The following is a 17,341-nucleotide window of genomic DNA, read 5'->3' on the forward strand; positions in this document are numbered from 1 at the left end:
CTGCAAAGCGTTGTACAAAGCATAAAATGACATTTCAACAAACAAAATTACGATTAAAACATACTTTCAAAAAGAACTGTAAGACAAACTACAACACATACTAGGTTATTAAGGACGAACGAACAGAAGACACATGAATGAAAGAGGGAAGAAATACAATCGCTATAGTAAATGAGAGAGACATTAAGGGTAAACACAAAAGGGCAGGAGTTAATAGAAAAAAAAAAAAAATTATGTCATTTCAAAAGATTTCTCGACAAAACCTTTGCTTACCAGGCGGCCAAGCTGAACCCTTGGCTTGCCCAAATGATACTCGAGGCCCCCTCTTACCTTAGTTTCAGAAAACTTCTCAAAACGCACCTCTTCCGCGAACAGGCCTCTTAATCCCCCTTGCCCCCTATTTTCTCCCCTTTCCCACACTACCCTGTTCCTTCGGCTCTCCCTCTTCCCCCCTCCCCCGATTTTATCTCTCTCTCGCTATTTCATACCTTACAACCCTTCCTTCTGTATTACCATTACCTCTCCTTAATCTCTTCAAAGAGTTCCCCCCCTCCCCCGCTTCATTGCCTGTAACTTTGTCAAAATTTTGTAAATCCGTGTGTTTTCACGGACCTTAATTAATGGATGTGAACCGCCTAGAACTTTATGGGTATGGCGGTATACAAGAATAAAATTATTATTATTATTATTATTTTTGGGGCATGATCAGGAGTTCTCAATCCAGCCCTCGAGAAACAGCAAAGCCAGTCAGATTTTCAGGATGCCCACAAATAATATGCATAAGAGAATTTGCACGCACCACCTCCATTGTATGTAGACCTATCTCATGCATACTCAGACATGCTCATATTCAAACCATGGAAGATTGCTGGCAATCTCTGGTAGTCCACGGCAATACCAAAAATGCAGTGTCATATCCGGCCACTGGCATTGAATTTCTGGTCTATTTTTGGCCAGCTAAGACATAGTTATGCCAGTATTCGGTAGCTAGCCAGCTAAATCTCATCGGTCAAAGATATACCACCCTTTTAGGTGGTTGTCTTTGGTTGCTGAACTTAGCCAGAAAGCTGCGAATATTGACAGTGGCCGACTAATGTCATATGCCATAGCCAGTCACCAGTCAATACACTAAGCTGATAAACTCAAGATTAAGATGATTTAGCATGGCAATTCCGCGTGGACAGTTAAGCGCAGCTGTTTCATCGCAGCCAGTTAGTTCAGTGTACCTAGTTCACCTTGGCCGTTCAATCGCAGACGTTTCAGCGTGGTGGGCTGCATGATGCTGCGATTGTTTCTCCAGGCCTGTATCTCTCTCTCCCTACTGCAAGCGTAGAAAAGTCTCACTGCTAGCAGAGGAGGGCCATGCCCCCCCCCCCCCCACACACACACACATCCCCTCCCCCTGCATGATAAAGCAGAGAGAAGATTTTCATACACACAATAAATAAGCCACTTTCCTGGGCAAAGTGTAGAAAAGCCTCACTCGGAAAGTTGAGGTAACAGTAGACAGGGAGCAGACAGGCGGATTAGTCAAAGTGGGTTATTATAAGAGTGATTTTAAAGGCAACAGTCTTCCTCGCCGCAATGAAATTAGAGAATGACACGGTGACAAAATTCATCACTGTTCCCGTCCCCGCGGATAACCGCGGGAAATAATCCCATGTCATTTTCTAGTGTCTATTTCAACCTTGGTCCTTCTACACCAGCATTCTTCAAAGCAAAGCTTGCGGGTCAGTGGTTGTGGCCATTCATACTCTGATTCTTCCCTCTCTCCTTAAAGAATGACATGAAGATGGTTTCCCGCGGTTATCCGCGGGGACGGGAACGGTGATGAATTTTGTCACCGTGTCATTCTCTAAATGAAATGTCCCACGATGAAACAGTGATGGTAAAAGTTCTAAGATGAAAACGTCCCACAATGAACTGGCCGCCGCTAAACGGCTCGAGATAAACTGGCGGCAACGAAACGGCTGAACTTAACTGGCCGCGCTGAACCGGCCCATTCTGGATAAATTCAGCTTGGGATAGCAGGCTACCCCTTGCTGAATATCGGAGGATAGCCAGCTGCATGTGCTAGACTGCCAGGAGCTGTTCCCGGCGGTCTAAATAGCACCGAATATCAGGCCCATTGTGCGTATCTTGAAAACCCGACTGGCTAGGTAGGCCCCAGGGACTGGGTTGAGAACTCTTGGACTCTGCTTTAAAGAAAAGTCATCTCAACGCTTTCTAGATCTGAATAAAAGGCTGCTTCAGTCTAAACGAATGTTCCCCCTTTCAACAAAAATGCCAATAACACAGAGAGATTTTATTCTTCACATTCCTCTGCTCTTCTTCTGTTATATCCAAGTCAGATTTTCTTGGAAGGGTTCCCTTTTCCATGCTGATTTGGCATGAAGTCTGATGAAAACGAACACATTCCCTTCTCCGTTTCCTCTCTAGTTGAAACTTGAAAAGCCTTCAGGCTGAAATGGAACATTTGGAGGAATCCAGATTTTTCCATCATGAAAAAATAAAAACATCTTGCAGACTCTAATTATATATAGAAATGTTGTGACTTCACTCATTTGAAGTATGCAACTTGCTTATTCATGCTTCAGTAGTGCCATGAATGGACCTTCCAAATTCTATAGTAGCTGTTTCCTCTGCAACCTATACAAGTCCAGAACTGCACAGCTGGACTCCTGTTCCGCCTATTTCATAGTCGGTTCAGAGATCAGACTTCAATTATTAACCCGCTCAATCTGACAGTTCAGTCCATTTACAGGGTGGCCCCACTGGAAGTCAAGTGACTTCTGTTCTAACCCTTCTCCAGCTGCTGAATATTTATTTAAAAAGCTATATCCCGCTTATACCTAAGCGGATTCCAAAAAAAAAAAACCCAAAACATAATTATAAAAACACCCAAAAACCACTATAAAATAAGATAATATACAGCATATCCATTATTCACTTCATTCCTTTAGTGACTGCTTCTTAAAAAGCTCCAAATGCCAGGGGGAGGGGGGTCCAAATAGTTTTTATCAGAGGGCTTATTCTGAGGATATGCTGCTCAGCCTACTATTTATTCAACTTAGCTCGGACCACTGCTGTTCAATGGATTTATAAATGACCTAGAAACGGGGACAAAGTGTGAAGTTATAAAATTTGCGGATGATACCAAACTCTGCAGCAGGGTTAGAACTGCGGAAGATTGTGAAGTCCTACAAAGGGACCTAAACAAACTGGAAGAGTAGGCAAATAAATGGCAAATGAACTTCAATATAGAGAAATGCAAGGTCATGCATATAGGGAAAAAGAACCCGATGTTCAGCTATAAAATGGGGGGATCAGTACTAGGGGAAAGTACTCTTGAAAAAGACTTGGGTGTGCTGGTAGACACAACAATGAAATCAATGGCACAATGTGCAGCAGCCTCAAAGAAAGCAAACCGAATGTTGGGTATTATTAAGAAGGGTATTACAACAAGGACGAAGGAAGTCATCATGCCGCTGTATCACGCAATGGTGCGCCCGCATCTGGAGTACTGTGTCCAATATTGGTCACTGTACCTCAAGAAGGACATGGCGATACTTGAGAGGGTTCAGAGAAGAGCAACGAAAATGATAAAAGGTATGGAAAACCTTTCATACGCAGACAGGTTAGAAAGACTGGGGCTCTTCTCCCTGGAAAAGCGGAGACTCAGAGGAGACATGATAGAGACCTTCGAGATCATGAAGTGCATAGAAAAGGTAGAAAGGGACAGATTCTTTAGCCTATTGGGAACCACTAGAACAAGGGGGCACTCAGAGAAATTGAAAGGGGACAGGTTTAGAACCAATGCTAGGAAGTTCTTTTTCACTCAGAGGGTGGTGGACACCTGGAATGCGCTTCTGGAGGTTGTGATAGGACAGAGTACACTACCGGGTTTCAAAGAAGGATTGGATAAATTCCTGAAGGATACGGGGATTGAGGGATATAGATAGAGGTAGAGATAGGATATGATAGGGTATAGATAGAAGGACAAGGGGGATTAAATGATTTAGACAAGGATCACCTTACAAGTCATGGACCTGATGGGCCGCCGTGAGATTGGACTGCTGGGCGCGATGGACTTCTGGTCTGACCCAGCGGAGGCAACTTCTTATGTTCTTAATGTGTTGCTATTAAGGTGTTTCATTTGTTCAGTATTCTGTGTTATTTGAATGTTCATTCTCAGGGCCACGTTTCCAAAGTTTTATGCAGACTCATTCCAAAGCCAGGGGTGTGTGGAGCATGATCTCAGTCTCAAATTTACTGTTAACGCTTACCATAGTAGTTATATCATGCCAAAATAAACTTCCTTTGGGAGTTCACAAAATTGTTATATGTATAGGCAATGGTTTACAGGATTTCTAACATTACGTTCATATGAAGTAGACTCTGAGAGCAAAACTTCTGCTGCGTGAATGCCAGTTTGTGGTGTCCCACAGGGTTCTTCATTAGCCCTTCTTCTCTTTAATATTTACACGACCACATTAAAAAAATCTATAAATTAAGCTCTCTCGAGAAACGATGTTCTCTTACGCTGATGACATCGTTATTTGGCTAGAAGTCAATTCTAATCTGAATAACTTGGCATTTATTATAAACGCCTGTATTTCTTAGATTACAATCTTGGGCTTCGTCGGTTCAAATGAAGCTCAATGCTGCAAAGACTAAATTGTTATGGTTTGGACTAGAGAATGAAAGATTACCTTCTTTTGTTACACTGAATACCGGTGATCTTTGGAATACTGAATCTACTTCCACGGTATTAGGTGTAACGTTGGACTATTCTCTGTCATTTCAATGCCAGATAAATCATCTCACAAAAAAAGTGCTTCTTTAGCCTTCGTATGCTGTTCCATCAGCATCATTTTGCAGTACTGGTTCAGGCACAGTTAGATTACTGCAATTCTATTTATGTGGGATTGAGGAAAGGTAATGTGAAAAGGCTTCAGTTAGTTCAAAATACTGCAGCCAAACTGATCTTTGGAAAAAGGAAGTTTGACCGTGTGTGCTCCGCTTTTGAGGAAACTCCATTGGCTCCCATTTCGATTGAGAGTGCAATTTAAATGTGCTTGTATGGCTTTAATCACTTTTTTCTCCAAGTACTTTAAGATCATAAGAACATAAGAAACGCCTTCACCGGATCAGACCTAGGTCCATCTAGTCCGGCGATCCGCACACGCGGAGGCCCAGTTAGGTACTCGCTGGAGGAGACCCGGATTTCCCGTATCCCTCGATATGATTTGCAAGGAGGTGTGCATCCAACTTGCGCTTGAAACCCGGAACAGTAGTCTCCGCCACAACCTCCTCCGGGAGAGCATTCCAAGCGCCCACCACTCGCTGTGTGAAACAGAACTTCCTGACATTTGTCCTGAACCTGCTGCCATTCAGTTTCAGGCTACGACCTCTTGTCCGTGTCACATCTGAAAATGTCAGTAATGCTGCTTCCTGGTCAATTTGGTCAAATCCTTTTAATATTTTAAAAGTCTCTATCAGATCCCCACGCAATCTTCTCTTGTCGAGGGTGAACAGTCCCAGTTTTCTGAGGCGTTCTTTGTAGCTCAAATTCTCCATACCTTTGACTAGTTTCGTGGCTCGCCTCTGCACCCTCTCCAGCAGAGTTATATCCTTCTTAAGGTATGGAGACCAGTGTTGGACACAGTATTCTAAGTGTGGTCTGACCATTGCTCTGTAAAGTGGCATTTTGACGTCCTCCGATCTACTCGTGATCCCCTTCTTAATCATGCCCAACATCCTGTTTGCTTTCTTCGCCACCGCCACACTTTGAGCCACTGGCTTTAGGGTTCTGTCTATCAGTACCCCCAAATCCCTTTCTTGTTCGCATTTGGCTAATGTTACACCCAATATCCTATATTCAAGGTTTACTGCATAAAGGCAACAACATAAAAGTCTGTCCTATTTTATCTTATTCCATGATGTTAACTCATGCTTCAATATCAATTTTAATCTCCTATAATATTATTTTACTGATCTTTTCTCTCAGTGATTGATGCTTGGTTGTTGCTATTTCCTCTCCTCTTGGATATTTATATACACCTTGCAGTTTTTTTATTTCACAGTCACTTAGAGAAATGTTTTCAGTTTGTTCAACTTTTCTTTAGGAAAAGTTGTCTTAGCACTTTTGTCTATCCCGGTGTCTCTCAAACTGTGGGACATGGCACAGTGGTGTTCCCCGAAGAGATTTCAGGTGTGCCACAAGAGATTCCAGAATTTTACTTTAGTTTAAAAAATTTTCTTCATAAGTATACACTAGGATAGATGACAAGTGCATCACGTACGCAAGTCTGTCAATGTTATGAGCGTCTGTCCAGCATTCTTTGATGTGATTAGTTGAAAATTAATGGCAAGTAATTTTATTTTTTATGCAGTAGTTATCCTAACTTGAGCAACAAAGCAATCAAGGCTTTGTTACCGCTTGGATCTTTTTATCTTTGCAAACTTGGATTTTCAGCTCTGACAGAAATTAATTTTTTTTTAAAAAAGAGAACGATTGCAGATGGTGAATGATGATATGCATGTTTGCTTGTCAACTATTGAGCTGCGTTTTGAGTTAATTTGCCCTCAAAACCAAGCACATTCATTGCATTGATTAGCAATTCTATTCTATCTACTTTAGTTTCACCATTATTACAATTACCCGTACATAGCTTAAAGAACTATAAATAACTCTCAAATTAAATTTTTTGTTGGTTTTGAAATTTAATCATTTCAGTTATAATGTGCCGTGAAAAACACTTGCTCCGTTTAATGAGCCGCAAAAAACATTTGCTCCATTTAGTGTGCTAAGCAAAAAAAGTTGGAGAGACACTGGTCTACATCAAAAGTCATCTTTACGTCATCTGAGAAGCTCTTTACCACTCAGCGTTGTTATGCTAATTGTTGGTCACTGGTACTGTAGAGATTCAGGTCATCTATAAACAGTAAGTATGATGTAACCTTTGGATCACTGCCATCTTTAGGTGTAAAGCTAAACTCATAGTGCAAAGATTAATAACAATGTTCAGTGCATTAAGTTCCAAACAAAACAAAAATGAGAACAGGGAGTGTCCCCGATATATTTCTTTCTGGATCTTGATGTTAGTGAACTTCATGATCAATCCAAAGTGTATTTATTATCCAGGAATATAAGATGCTATCAAAGGCTTTCTTATAGTCAATCCATGCTAAACTTAGATATCTGCTTTTTTTAGCACTGGAAATAATGGCTTTATTCAATATTAACTGGTTCCATATGGTTTCTTCTTATTAACCTTCTGCTCTATTGTCATGATGTTATTAGAGTCAATATGATCATATATTCTATCAGCATCTATAGTGAATAGCTAATAGACTGTAGACAGACAAGGTGTGAGTATGTGGTTTTGGGGAAGGTTACCTTGAATCTTCCTTTATTCTACCCATTATTAGCCATTGTGGAGTTAAATCTGACTGCTTGACCAATTGATTTTTACAGTCTGTCAGGTCCTGATGGCATGGTGGTAATTGTTTGGGCTTGAGCTCTTCCACTTTAGGACTCCACCCTATTTTCTAGCTCTTTTGTTGTTACATCAGGCCATTCCATAACTTTGTGTTTTCCACATAATCTTGTATGCAGGGTAACCATTTTGCTTCTTCGTTGTGCTCTACTGGGTCTTTGTATAAGCTTCTCCAGAAATGTTCTGTTTCAGCTATAGCTAATGGTATTTTTATTTATCTATTCTGTTTTTTAGCCTGTCCTCCCAAAGGAGCCCAGAATGGGTTACAGTGGTACATACAAAGTATAGGTCTGGACTTGGCATACATGACAATTATAGATAGTTAAACAACTGAGTTGTAGTAGGCAACAACTTTTATGATCCAATTTGGAGTAGAAATTGTGAGTATGGGGATGGAGCTACAGAGACATTGAGCCGTGGGTGCTCTTAAGTCTCATAAAGAGGAAGGTTTTCACCGCTTTCCTGAAGTTCCATAGACCATCCTGCATTCTGATAGATTGGGAGGGATGATATGCCATAGCTTAGGTATGAAATGTGAATAGGAGCATTTACGGGCCGTTTCAGTCTTGTGAGAGCGTCCAAGTGGTAGGGCCAATCGTCTATCTTGTCCAGATCTCAGTGGTCTGTTTGTGGTGTAGATTTGGAGTTTGGTTTTCATATAGCCTGGTATCATCAAGTGGAAGGTTTTGAAGGCAAGAACCAGGGCTTTAAAGGTGCAGCATTTTTGTATGGGGAGCCAGTGCGCGGCTGCTAGAGCGGGGGGTAATGTGGTTGCATATACTTATGTTTTTTCCCAGCCTCCTGTAGAATTGATTTGGGATTTCTCTAAGCAGTTTATTTTAATCTCTCTCTCTCTTCAGCTTTCTTCATATCTCTGCAGTTTTTACACTTCAGCTGCTAACTTTAATTTATTGCTGGAGCATATAAAATTAAGGTCTACCTATCTACTGTATCTGGGACACCTCTGATTGCAATGATTTTATTTTTGCTTCAATGCATTTCTTTTCTAAGAAGAAATTGTTATATTTATCGTCTTCCTCTGCTCCTGTAACCTCGTCGGTAAAATTCTCTAAACTATTATGTTGTATCATTTCTACCCTGCTGACATTTTTCATATTTCAGTTATATTATTGTTCAACCGTGCTGTTTTAATCTGCATGTTCCTGACACTTTATCATGTTCCTCCTATTATTAGGATTCAATTTTCGTCTCCATCGATTGTATTTATGTTTATATTTGATTGTTTCCTTGTTATGTTGTTAATACAACTGTAAGTTATAAGTCAAGTTCTTCATAAAGGTGGTTCACAAATCCCAATAATTGAAACAAAATCCATCTCCCCTTCCCTACCCCCATTCCATGTTCAGCATCTCCCCTTCCAAACTCTCTTCCTGCGCCCAGCATCTCCCCACGCTTCCCTGCTCTACCTGTTTCCAAGCTGAAGCTGCAAACGGATTTGGCATCTGCATGGAGCCTTTAAACACAGGGCTGTGTTGAAGTGCTGTTGCATTCCACTGCTCTTTGATGCAGGACTTCCTGTCAGGGAAAGGGCAAGATGCAGCAGTGTTTGGGTGTGGGCCTTTGTTTAAAGGTTCTGAGATGACATTTAGTCTGGTTGCAGCTTTGGCCAGGGTAGGGTTATCATATTTATAAAGTGAAAAAAGGGACACATAACCATGTCCTCACCCTCCCCCCCCCGACCCACCCTGCCTTTCTCCACTCCACTCCACCCCACTCCCAGCCCTGCCTTCCACCAGTTTTGCCCCTGCCCTGCCCCTACCTTTCACCCCTTAGTCCCCCTTCCCATCCTCTGTACCCTCTCTCCCTTCAACCCCCCCTCCTATATGGGTGCTTTTTCTCTCTCCCTCCCTGCAACCCCTCCTCCCACAGGTGTTTCTCTCTCTCCCTCTCTTTCTCTCTCCATTCCTCCAACCCCCCCCCCAATGAATGCTTTCCTCTCTCTACCTCCCTCCAACCCTCCTCCTCTCTCTTCTCCCCCAGCAGGATACAGGTACAGGCTCTCTGTCTCTCCAGCGACAAATCCAGAATTGAGCATCTCTCTCCTGTTCCCCACCTACCTCCTCCACTGAATATTTAATCTTCAGGACAGCAGCAGTGAGGTGAGCCTGCTGTCATCAGTCTGCCTCGGAAGCCTTCATTCTGCAGCTGTCCCCCCTATGTGGTAACAGGAAGTTGCTACAGAATGAAGGCTTCTAGGACAGACCGGTGGCAGCAGGCTCACCTCGCTGCTACTGCCAGCTGGACTGAAGTTTAAATATTTGGCGGAGGAGGTAGGTGAGAGACAGGGGACAGGAAAACCGGGCAAACTCTTCAAATTTAGAAAGACATCCAGACACCTGGATGTCCACTAAACTGTGGACTAAAAAGATAATATTTTCAGGTAAATCCAAATGTCTGCCCGTAGGCTAGGGTAAAGACATGGCACCGGACTACGTAACAGCTAAGCTTCCTCCGTAAGTGCCGAACCAGTCCCTCCACTCCCGGGACGAAATACGCCTCAAAACGCCCCCTGGTGGTGCCCTTCGACTGCAAACCGCCAACCGACGGTCCTACTCCCACTTCATACCGAGCCACTGAAATTGACTGCCCCCCGCAGATCAGAGCCCTTGAAGGACTCCTCAACTTTAGGAAAAGAAATAAAAACATACCTTTTCACCTAACCCCCCTGCCCTTGATCGATGGACTACAAAAAAATGTATATTGGTTCCAGAACCAGTATGTGACACGTAAGGAAAACTTGTATTGTAAAATCTTGCACTGCAAATATGGCAAATCTAACCTGTAAACTATCTGTGTGTCAAATTAGGATAAAACTTGTACTGAAAGCCTTGCACTGTAAGGATAACTATGGCAAATTGTAACCGGTAAACTGTATATCACGTGTATTAAGATTAGACCCCTAGTATATGCCAGGTTAAAATAAAAACTTGTATCGTTTATATAAAACAGACATTCAAAAAACAGACAAAGAAGTTAAAACTTTGAAGCAAAATCAAGAAGCAATAGTTGAAGATAACATAATTCTGCGGAGGAAACTTGAGGCTCTTGAAGACAATAGTAGAATTAATAATTTGAGATTGATAAATTTTCCAAAGATCCTCTCCGTTCCCCCCCCCCCCCTCGAGACATGGTAAAATGGTACTTTCTAGAAATTCTTGATATTCCAGAGACCGCTTTGCCTCCTCTTACAAGGGCATATTACCTTCCAATTATGGCTCAAGACCACATTGAACTACAAGAAGACCAATGAAAGACTCTAGATATCTCCGCCATGTTCGAAACTTCTGATCATGAGGTAGCTAAACCAGCTACTCTCTTAATTACAGTGGCATTATCCCCGGATAAAGATTGGATACTGAAGTTATTTTTTAAAAATAGAATGAAGGACTTTCTTGGTCTCCATATTCAAATTTTTCCAGATGTTTCAAAGGAAACTAAAAAAAAAGACGACGCCGGTTTCTGTTGCTGAAACCCGGGGTGATACAGATTGAAAGAGTTTTTTCCCTCTGTTATCCATTATTGTTAGGTACCAATCATTAAAATATGTGTTTTTTGATCTGAGTCAGCTGACGGAATTTTTATCTCAAAAGCGACCGGAAAATGAAGGAACAACAACTCAGATCTAGATATGTTTGCTCCTCATCTAGCAAAGGACAGTTATCTTCTCTTTTATTAACATAATCTTAGTTCAAATATTACTCAATAATTCTTGGATCCAGTTTTGAGGACTTGAGTGAGATTAATTTGTATTAACTTGTACTTAAATAGCTATATAGATTATTTCTTGTTTTCATTATCTCTTATATGTTTTATTGTGATTCCCATTTATTATTTTTATTTGTTAACTCACTATCTGTACAAGATTTTATGCTTGGAAAATTTGAAACTTAATAAATAAATAATTTTTTTTTTTTTTTTTTTGTAAACTTGTTCTGAAATTATGTATGCTTAACCAGTAACCCGTTCTGAGCTCTTTGGGGACAACGGAACTGAAAACAAATTAATTAAATAAATAAAGGTAGGATTGCAGCAGAAGAGAAGGGAGAAAGTTGGACATAGGACTGGGGTAGGCAAAAAGAGATGAGAATCTGCTCTCCCGCCATTCTGCTTTCCCTGGACTATCTAATAGCAAGTCTGAACCTGGTTTGGCCCCCCCAAATTGATCTGTACATTCATCATTGACCTTTTCTCCTCTATTTGGCCTCCCAAGATTTCTCTATTCTCAAAATACCGTTGAAAGGATCCATCCAACCCTTCCACATAGTTTTCCTTCATGGCCTCCACATTCCCACAAAGCCAAGCAGGGGACCACGGACACCTTTCCTTCCACCTTGTACCACATCAGATATTTTCATGCTTTTTAAACCAGGGGGGGGCACTAATCAGCTAGCTCTATGAGGCTCCAATCACGAAAAGGCTGGAGCAGCTCTAGCCGGACAGAAAGAGATCAGCGATCCCTCAAGCAGTTTTGCAGGAGCATTGCTTGTTTCTGGCCTGTTTTTAGCCATTTCCCAACAGATATCTAAAGCAATAAAGATGTGAGCTCTGCTTTCAAGCTTTCCCTGTGCCAGTCCTACAGTTCCACCGACTTCAACACCATCTCCATCCTGCTCAAGCATTCACCCTCTTCTAACAACATTTCACATTTCCTTCTTCAGCTCCTCCCCTCCTGTTTCCTGCAGGTTACCAAAAAGGGAGGGGCTGGAGTGGTAAACAAGCAGGCCCCTGCCCAGAGTTTTCTTGTGTTTCTGAATAGGAAGACTACAATTTATACCTTTCATGGAATATACTGAACTTCCCTGGTTGGCAGGTTCCTCTTGAGTCTGACGAGAATGATCCCACATCTGGCTAGTGTAGGTTCCTAGTAGAAAAAAAAAGGGAGGGGCTGGAGTGGTAAACAGGCAGGCCCCTGCCCAGAGTTTTCTAGTGTTTCTGAATAGAAAGACTACAATTCATACCTTTCATGGAATACACTGAACTTCCCTGGTTGGCAGGTTCCTCTTGAGTCTGATGAGAAGAATGATCCCACATCCGGCTAGTGTAGGTTCCTAGTAGAAAAAAGGGAGGTTGTCATTAGGACTACTCTGTGGAGCCCTTCAGATTCAAGATGTTCTGTGCCAGTGGCGTAGTGAGGGTGAGAGGTGCCCGGAGGGGGTGGTGGTGGCTCCCCCATCCAAATGTTCCCTCCCTGCCCTCTCCTGCCATGCGAACGCCGCTTCCCTGGCACAAGCAGCAAACCCAAAGCTGCTGTCGTGCCAGCGTCGGCTCTTCCTGTGACGTCACTTCCAGGAGCGGGTCCAGGATGTGATGTCAGAGGAAGAGCCGAAGCTGACGCGACAGTAGGTTGGGGGTTGCTGCTCAAGGCAGGAACATTATATAGGGATGGGTGAAGGGAAGCAGTGCGCACGCACGGCAGTGGGGGACAAGGAAGGAGTTGGGGGGTGGAGAGGTGGACGGGTGCCTGCGACTTCACCAAGATAGCATCTTGGACAGACCGCCCCCTCCCCCCCCCACCCCTTCCTATGCCACTGTTCTGTGCTGCAACCATCAGATTAGCACAATTTTACATCTAGGCTAAAAATGATGCAGTTTGGCCACGGACTGGACCTTAGTGTGTGCAGGACATGGGATTTCCTCCAGATGGGATTCTTCTCTCTCTCTCTCTTTCTTACTAGGGAATGTGCAAATGATTTCACTGCTGCTAAAACTGATTTACCCTCAAGTATTTTTTCTTTTTACAACCTTTTCATTTCTTTTTTTTATATAAATCTTTATTGATTTTAAAATCCAATATAAAGTGCAACAGGTTAACAAGCAATTAGTATAATAAACAGCACTCACAGCAATCAAATGGTATAGAAGTACATAACAACCCCCCCCCCCCCCCGAACCCTCCCACCCCCACCTCCTCCTCCTGGATGCGTACAACACTCCAAGAATCAAAGGGAAATAGTAATAATTAACTCTTACAAAAGTTTGTTAATGAACCCCAAATCTCTTTAAATTTACTATAGTGTCCCAATTGTAACGAATTCATATGTTCAAACATAAATTTGGCATAAGGATTCTCACCAAAAATTATCATTTAAGTTATTCCAAGTTCTCCAATTTTTCGTGATAAGCTGCATAGCAACTCCTATCATGATAAGAAGTAATTTATTCTTATTTGCATTGATTGGACTCACAACCTTTTCATTTCTGAGAGTAACAGAGACTGAACGAGGGTAGCACTATGAAAGACCTCAACAACTGATCCAACACTCATGGTGGCTTTATCAGCTCAGGGGTCAATCCCGACAGCCTACTGAGTGGGTAAACGTAAAGATAAAGAGAGCTGGCAATCCTTAGCCTCATATTGGACCGCATCTACCCGCTCAAAACGGTCGAGGATCAGCTGTTCGTGCAGGCAAAACTTGTCTGAGTAAATTTAGCTGGTTAACATAGAATTTAACAATGCCCAGCCTAAATGTGAAAAATCACCCCTCCACCACACACATTTAGCTGGTTGGAGGGGTTAGATTTTTAATCAAATAGGTAAGTTTTAGTCTGGAAAAAAAACTGACCCCTTAGTGGTCAGGCTTTTTAGCTCCATCCATAATCATTTTAGGCAAGAAATAAACTAAACTAAACTAAACCTTAAGTTTGTATACCGCATCATCTCCACAGAAGTAGAGCTCGACACGGTTTACAGGAATTACTAAAGAAAGGAACTCCAATGGGAAGAAGAAGGGCTTGGTAAAAAGGAAAGAAAGAGGGGACTAAGTAGAGTGGAGAGGGAGGGAGTGGTTACATTTTAGAGAAAAGCCAAGTTTTCAAATAAGAACATAAGAACATAAGAAGTTGCCTCCACCGGGATCAGACCAGAGGTCCATCGCACCCAGCGGTCCGCACCCGCGGCGGCCCATCAGGTCCATGACCTGTCAAGTGTTCCCTGCCCTAAAAAACCTATCCTTACTTCTATCTGTATCCCTCAATCCCCTTTTCCTTCAGGAATTTATCCAAACCTTCTTTGAATCCCTGTAGTGTCTTCTGCCCCACCACAACCTCCGGGAGTGCGTTCCATGTGTCCACCACTCTCTGGGTGAAGAAAAACTTCCTGGCATTGGTTCTAAACCTGTCCCCTTTCAGTTTCTCCGAGTGCCCCCTTGTACTTGTTGTTCCCCACAGTCTGAAGAATCTGTCCCTGTCTACCTTATCTATGCCTTTCAGGATCTTGAAAGTTTGTATCATGTATCAATATGAAATGTATCAATAGAAATATAACAAAAATAAACGAAAGGAAAATAAGGTGATACCCTTTTTTGGGACTAAATACATTTTGGACCTGATTCTATAAATGGAACCTGCTAGGCGCCGTTGAGCAGAATTGGCAATCATCCGCTTGGCGCTATTTATAGTATCGTGCCTACTGGCTAGGCATGGAATCCTTAGGCAGGCTGCAATGTCAAGCATTGCAAGTTGTTGCAAATGCAGCAGCTCGGTTGATCTGTGGAGGGAGCAGGTTCGATCGTATCATCTCCCAAGAATGGAAATGTGCCCTTACCGATTGGGTTTATCCTTTCCCCTACCCTTTCTTAACTGTAACTACGCCTTCCTTTCCCTTTTCTTGCCTCTTGGATTCGTGACGCAGAATTATTGCAAACTGCACTGGTTGCCAATAGAGGCAAGAGCGATTTTTGAGTTGGGCTGTATCTGTTTCAAGGCTCTCAGTGGGTTATTACCCAGTTATCTCATGGGTCATTTTAAATTTGCCAATAGAAAACATCTACGTGATCTTCGGCTCTTTGATTTTCCTTCTGTAAAAGGACGTGTGTATAAACGCTTCTTTAGTAAGATCTTAGCTTATCAGGCAGCATTACAGGATAAACAAGTTAGTATGTATGTTTCTATCTCTACTTCTTATTTGGCATTTAGAAAATTTATGAAAACTGATCTATTTGGTAAATATTTTAATTAGTTAATTGTGCTTATACCATGTATACTTGTATTTTAATTTTTGTTAACTGCACAGAGCCTAAGGTAGCTGCGGTATATAAGAAATTTTGTTATGTTATGTCTGTCCTGTTTGTCTGTAAATTCCCCTCAATATTTTAGAGTACTTTTTTTACTGTATTGTAAACCGTCTAGATCAGGGGTGTCCAACCTGCGGCCCGAGGGCTGCATGCGGCCCAGTGAAGTATTTTATGCAACCCCAGTCGAGGGTGATGCAGTGTTTTCCTCTGCTGTCCCCGGGTGTTTACCGTCTTGCCGGCTCCTTCCTCTGTCTTGCTGCAGCGTTTGCGTGTTTGTGCGGCCCCAGAAACATTTTTTTTCGGCCAATGCGGCCCAGCGAAGCCAAAAGGTTGGACACGCCTGGTCTAGATACTTGTGATAGATGTTAAATTTGGAAACTCACTTTTACTGAAACGACCAATAAAATATCGAATTGTTTATAAAGTTCTTTTGTCGATTTTTAAAGTGATACACTTTCATATCGTCTGGTATCTGACTCAGGTGCTGGAAGTATATCAACCAGGTCGAGCCCTGAGGTCAGTGGGAACACTATGGGTAGTTAGTGAAAGACTGACAAGCGTACATTATGCAAAATTGAGGGCTCCAGCAATCTCAGTGGCAAGGGTGCTACTATGGAATAACCTGACAGGATCACTTAGATTTAAAAAGGTGTTTAAAAAGACTTTATTTATAGAGGCCTTTTCTTGAAAGCTGCTCACTTTAATAATACTGTTGGAGAGGGTTTTTTTAAAAAATTTTTCGTTGTATTGTTTTTAAAAACTGTGTATGTATCTTTTGAACTGCTTAGTTTTAAGTGGGGTATAAGTTTTAAAATGAATTACTTCCCCTCTCTACACGGTATTCGCTATGCAGGCAAACTGGGAAAATCCCTTCTCTTCAGAATCACAGGTCTTTGAAACGACCTTACTACCCTGCTGCGGAACCTGGGCTCCCTCCAATTATTCCGCAAGCAACTGAAAACCCGGCTTTTCACTAAAATGTAATTCTATCCCCCCTTACTCTTCTCTTCTATATATAAGTTCATGTAAACCTTTTTTTTTTCCTTCTCTTCCTATATTTTAAGTTCTTGTAAACCGTGCCGAGCTCCACATCCATGGAGATGATGCGGTATATAAACTTAAGGTTTAGTTTAGTTCACATACCACATTTATGCACCAAAATCATCATTGGTCTCATATTTTATCTTTAATAAATATACTTTTAGATATAAATTAATCTTTAAATAGTTTCAAGTACAAAAAAAATACTTTTAGAGTAGCTTTATACTGATTTTAGTCTACGCGAATGACTCTGAAAGTATTTTTTTCTACTTGAAAGTATTTAAAGATTACTTTATATCTAAAAAGTATATTTATTAAAGACAAAATATGAGACCGATCTTGGTGCATAAATGTGGTATGTGAACAAAGTTTTAACACTCATACCAAGTGCACCGCTGAGGTACTTTAAGGCCTCTTGTAAATTAGCATAACACTGAAAGCAACCAGTCACCCTGTTACTGGATAGTTTACCGTTGGTCTAGTACCGAGCTGAAGCCCTGGCCACAAACTGTTTTCCAGGCCTGTAAAAAAGTTCATGTCATCCAGTAAGAAACGATATTCATCTCCCAAAGCTTTCCCTACCTTTTGCGCCATACATACTGCTAAGACTCTGGGAACTATCCATTAACGGACGGCTTTGAATTCCTGTTTGAAAAATGTTCCTGCCACCACCTGGAAGAAAAGATGTAATTTGTACATATGAGTTTAATCCGTTGATGTTTTAATGATAAACCCTCCTCTCTCTTCAAAGTTGTACAGGGAAAT

At 41.8% G+C, this 17,341-nt stretch overlaps 1 protein-coding gene across 2 annotated transcripts in view; it reads right to left on the reverse strand.

Moving 5' to 3' along the window:
- The window catches only part of TRIM29 (tripartite motif containing 29), a 41,902-nt gene that overhangs the window by 12,977 nt on the left and 11,584 nt on the right, over positions 1–17,341 (reverse strand). The window contains exons 6-8 of one of the 2 annotated variants that reach the window (XM_033918593.1): positions 17,159–17,248; positions 12,482–12,571; positions 12,298–12,384 (exon numbers count right to left, since the gene is read on the reverse strand). In XM_033918593.1, the coding sequence (XP_033774484.1) occupies positions 12,298–12,384; positions 12,482–12,571; positions 17,159–17,248 (267 nt within the window). The remainder of the gene's footprint in view (positions 1–12,297; positions 12,385–12,481; positions 12,572–17,158; positions 17,249–17,341) is intronic. The other variant, XM_033918595.1, reaches the window with a different exon arrangement.

Source organism: Geotrypetes seraphini, chromosome 13, assembly GCF_902459505.1.
Source record: "Geotrypetes seraphini chromosome 13, aGeoSer1.1, whole genome shotgun sequence".
Taxonomy (NCBI): domain Eukaryota; kingdom Metazoa; phylum Chordata; class Amphibia; order Gymnophiona; family Dermophiidae; genus Geotrypetes; species Geotrypetes seraphini.